Source organism: Trichomycterus rosablanca, chromosome 1, assembly GCF_030014385.1.
Source record: "Trichomycterus rosablanca isolate fTriRos1 chromosome 1, fTriRos1.hap1, whole genome shotgun sequence".
NCBI classification, from domain to species: Eukaryota; Metazoa; Chordata; class Actinopteri; order Siluriformes; family Trichomycteridae; genus Trichomycterus; species Trichomycterus rosablanca.
Window position 1 is genome coordinate 1857080 of NC_085988.1, and position 2471 is coordinate 1859550.

Below are 2471 nucleotides of genomic sequence, written 5' to 3' on the forward strand. Positions count from 1 at the left end.
CACTGTACAGTGCAGGTTTATTTCAAAAAGCAAACAAACCTGAAAAGGCTTACAAAGCTATTAAACTTAATCAATAAATGTATCAATAAATGTATGTATTTATTTTCTTACAGGAGTGAAAAAGTAAAAACTGCTGTTTTATTAAACCTTACACTAACCAACTGGAGCTGATCTACACTAATTGTAACACAAACATCAGAACCCGGATCAGTTTATTCTGTAACAATGAGCCATCAAGATTCTGACGTAACTGCATTAATAGAGGCATCAGGAGAGTCCACTTTTAAAAGTGCATATAAAAAAGCACAAGAGATGGTAGACCAGTTTACTAATGTCTCACTGGACGTTGCTGTAACTGGAAGATCAGGAGCAGGAAAGTCGTCTTTCATTAATGCACTAAGAGGTTTGCGTGATGATGATGAAGGTGCAGCTGAAACTGGAGTTACTGAAACCACCACTGAACCAACCCCTTACAAACATCCAACAAAGCCTAATGTGACTTTCTGGGACCTTCCTGGAGTTGGAACTAGAAACTTTCAGGCTAAGCGATATCTTAAACAAGTGAATTTCAACAGGTTTGATTTCTTCATCATCATCTCATCTGAGAGATTCACAGAGAATGACGCCCTGCTGGCCAAAGAGATAAACAAACAGAAAAAGCTGTTTTACTTTGTTAGATCAAAGATAGACAATGACGTCGCACAAGAAGAGAAGAAACGAGGCTTCAACAGAGAAGAAACTCTCACTAAAATTAAGAACCACTGCCTGGACAATTTAAAGGACTTTAAAAATCCTAAAGTTTTTCTCATCTGCTGCTATGATGTTAATGAATTTGATTTTGAGGAGCTTGTGGACACACTGATGTCAGAGCTTCCAGAGCATAAACGATACGCTCTAATACAGTCAGTACCAGTCACGTCTGTGGCCATGCTAAATAAGAAAGTCAGAATGTTTAAGATGGCAGCCTGGGCTGCAGCCGCTTGCTCTGGTGCAGTTGCAGCAGCTCCGGTACCTGGTCTATCATTAGCATGTGATGCTAGCATTGTGGTGGCTTTCTTTACAAGCTGCTACTTCTCATTTGGCCTTGATGATAAATCGATTGAACGACTCTCAGAACGAGTCAACAAGCCACATCTGAAATCATTAAAAAAATCTCCATTTGTACAGGCACTGGCGTCAAAATCAGCCACGAGACTGCAGCTGTCTGCATTAGCTAGCAGTGAAATTGTGGAATCCCTGTTTAGTTTGATACCTGGTGTAGGAAGTGCTATAGCAGCAGGAATATCTTTTATCGTTACGTATAAGCTCCTGAAGAATGGACTGAACGAGCTTGAACAGGCAGCACTGATGGTACTGAGAGAGGCCGGGTTAAAATAATAATATAATAAAATAGCATTACAGAATTTTAATCTTCTATTATTAGATATGTATGTGAATAAATGTACTGTATATGATTCTCAATAAAAATACCTTAAGAAGGTCAGTGTCTGGTTTACTGAAAGACGCAGTGGCAGCTCCCGTATTTAGGGGTCACCACAGCGGCTCATTTGTCCACATATCTGATTTCTCAATTTTTATGTCAGACGCCAGCTTGGGACCGGCACTAAGGATGCACTGATGTGTCCCCCAAATAGCTAGGTTCACGTAACGCCATGGACCTTCTGTATTTGTGAGTCCATCCCGGGAATCGAACACCACTGGCGGGAACTCGGACACTGGTCTTGTCTGAGATTTGTTTGGACCTCTTTCCCTTCATCAGTGTTTTCCTCATAGTATTGTTAGTACATTCAGCATGAATCCTTTAGGATCAGTACCCCAGCATCTTGAAGAGCATTAAAGGTGTTCTGGAGCAGCGGTTCTCAACCTTTTTCTGTCTTAGACCCCCGTGTTAAAAAGTGATAATAATTCTGAGACCCCCTTGACACAGGTTATGATATTATTCTTACACTTTCAGATTTGTTTTGTTGTTGTTTTGACCTTGTTTGAGAATGGAATCCACGTACATGATTCTTTATTACAGAATTTGCTAAAATAATCAGGCGATGTTGTGTTTGTGCTCATGTTAAATGAAATGAATTAAATGAATCCATGATAAAAGTAAATATCTTGGTATTTTCTGATTATCGTTGATTTAACATTTACATTTTACATTTTCAGCATTTAGCAGACACCTTTATCCAAAGCAACTTACATTACAGTTACAGTATGCAGTCAGAGCAATTGAGGGTTAAAGAGCCAAAGACCCACCGTCGGCTATAGATCGTTTAAAATAGATTTATGACATTACAGGAAATCCTGTATGCCAACAGTCTATTAATTTCCCTGTCATATCAAGTGTGATTCGTTTCTACTCTTCTTAGTTAAATGTAACGGGACCCCCCGCTAGGCTGGTTGAAATTCACCAAATGGTATTATTGGAAACACAAGACTACAAGTCTGTTTTGGAACATTCAACCAACCATGCTATGATG

The 2471-nt window shown here is 39.4% G+C and overlaps 1 protein-coding gene across 1 annotated transcript; it reads left to right on the top strand.

The window, feature by feature from the left end:
* Nucleotides 1-216: 216 nt before the first annotated feature.
* LOC134318441 (interferon-inducible GTPase 5-like) lies at nucleotides 217-1385 on the top strand. The gene has a single exon (XM_062999373.1). The coding sequence runs from the start codon at nucleotides 226-228 to the stop codon at nucleotides 1375-1377; it is 1152 nt and encodes a 383-aa protein (XP_062855443.1). The 5' UTR covers nucleotides 217-225; the 3' UTR covers nucleotides 1378-1385.
* Nucleotides 1386-2471: the final 1086 nt, after the last annotated feature.

What these genes read in the sequence shown, in the direction of transcription:
- LOC134318441 (XM_062999373.1), top strand. Translation starts at nt 226, where the DNA reads ATGAGCCATCAAGATTCTGACGTAACTGCATTAATAGAGGCATCAGGA.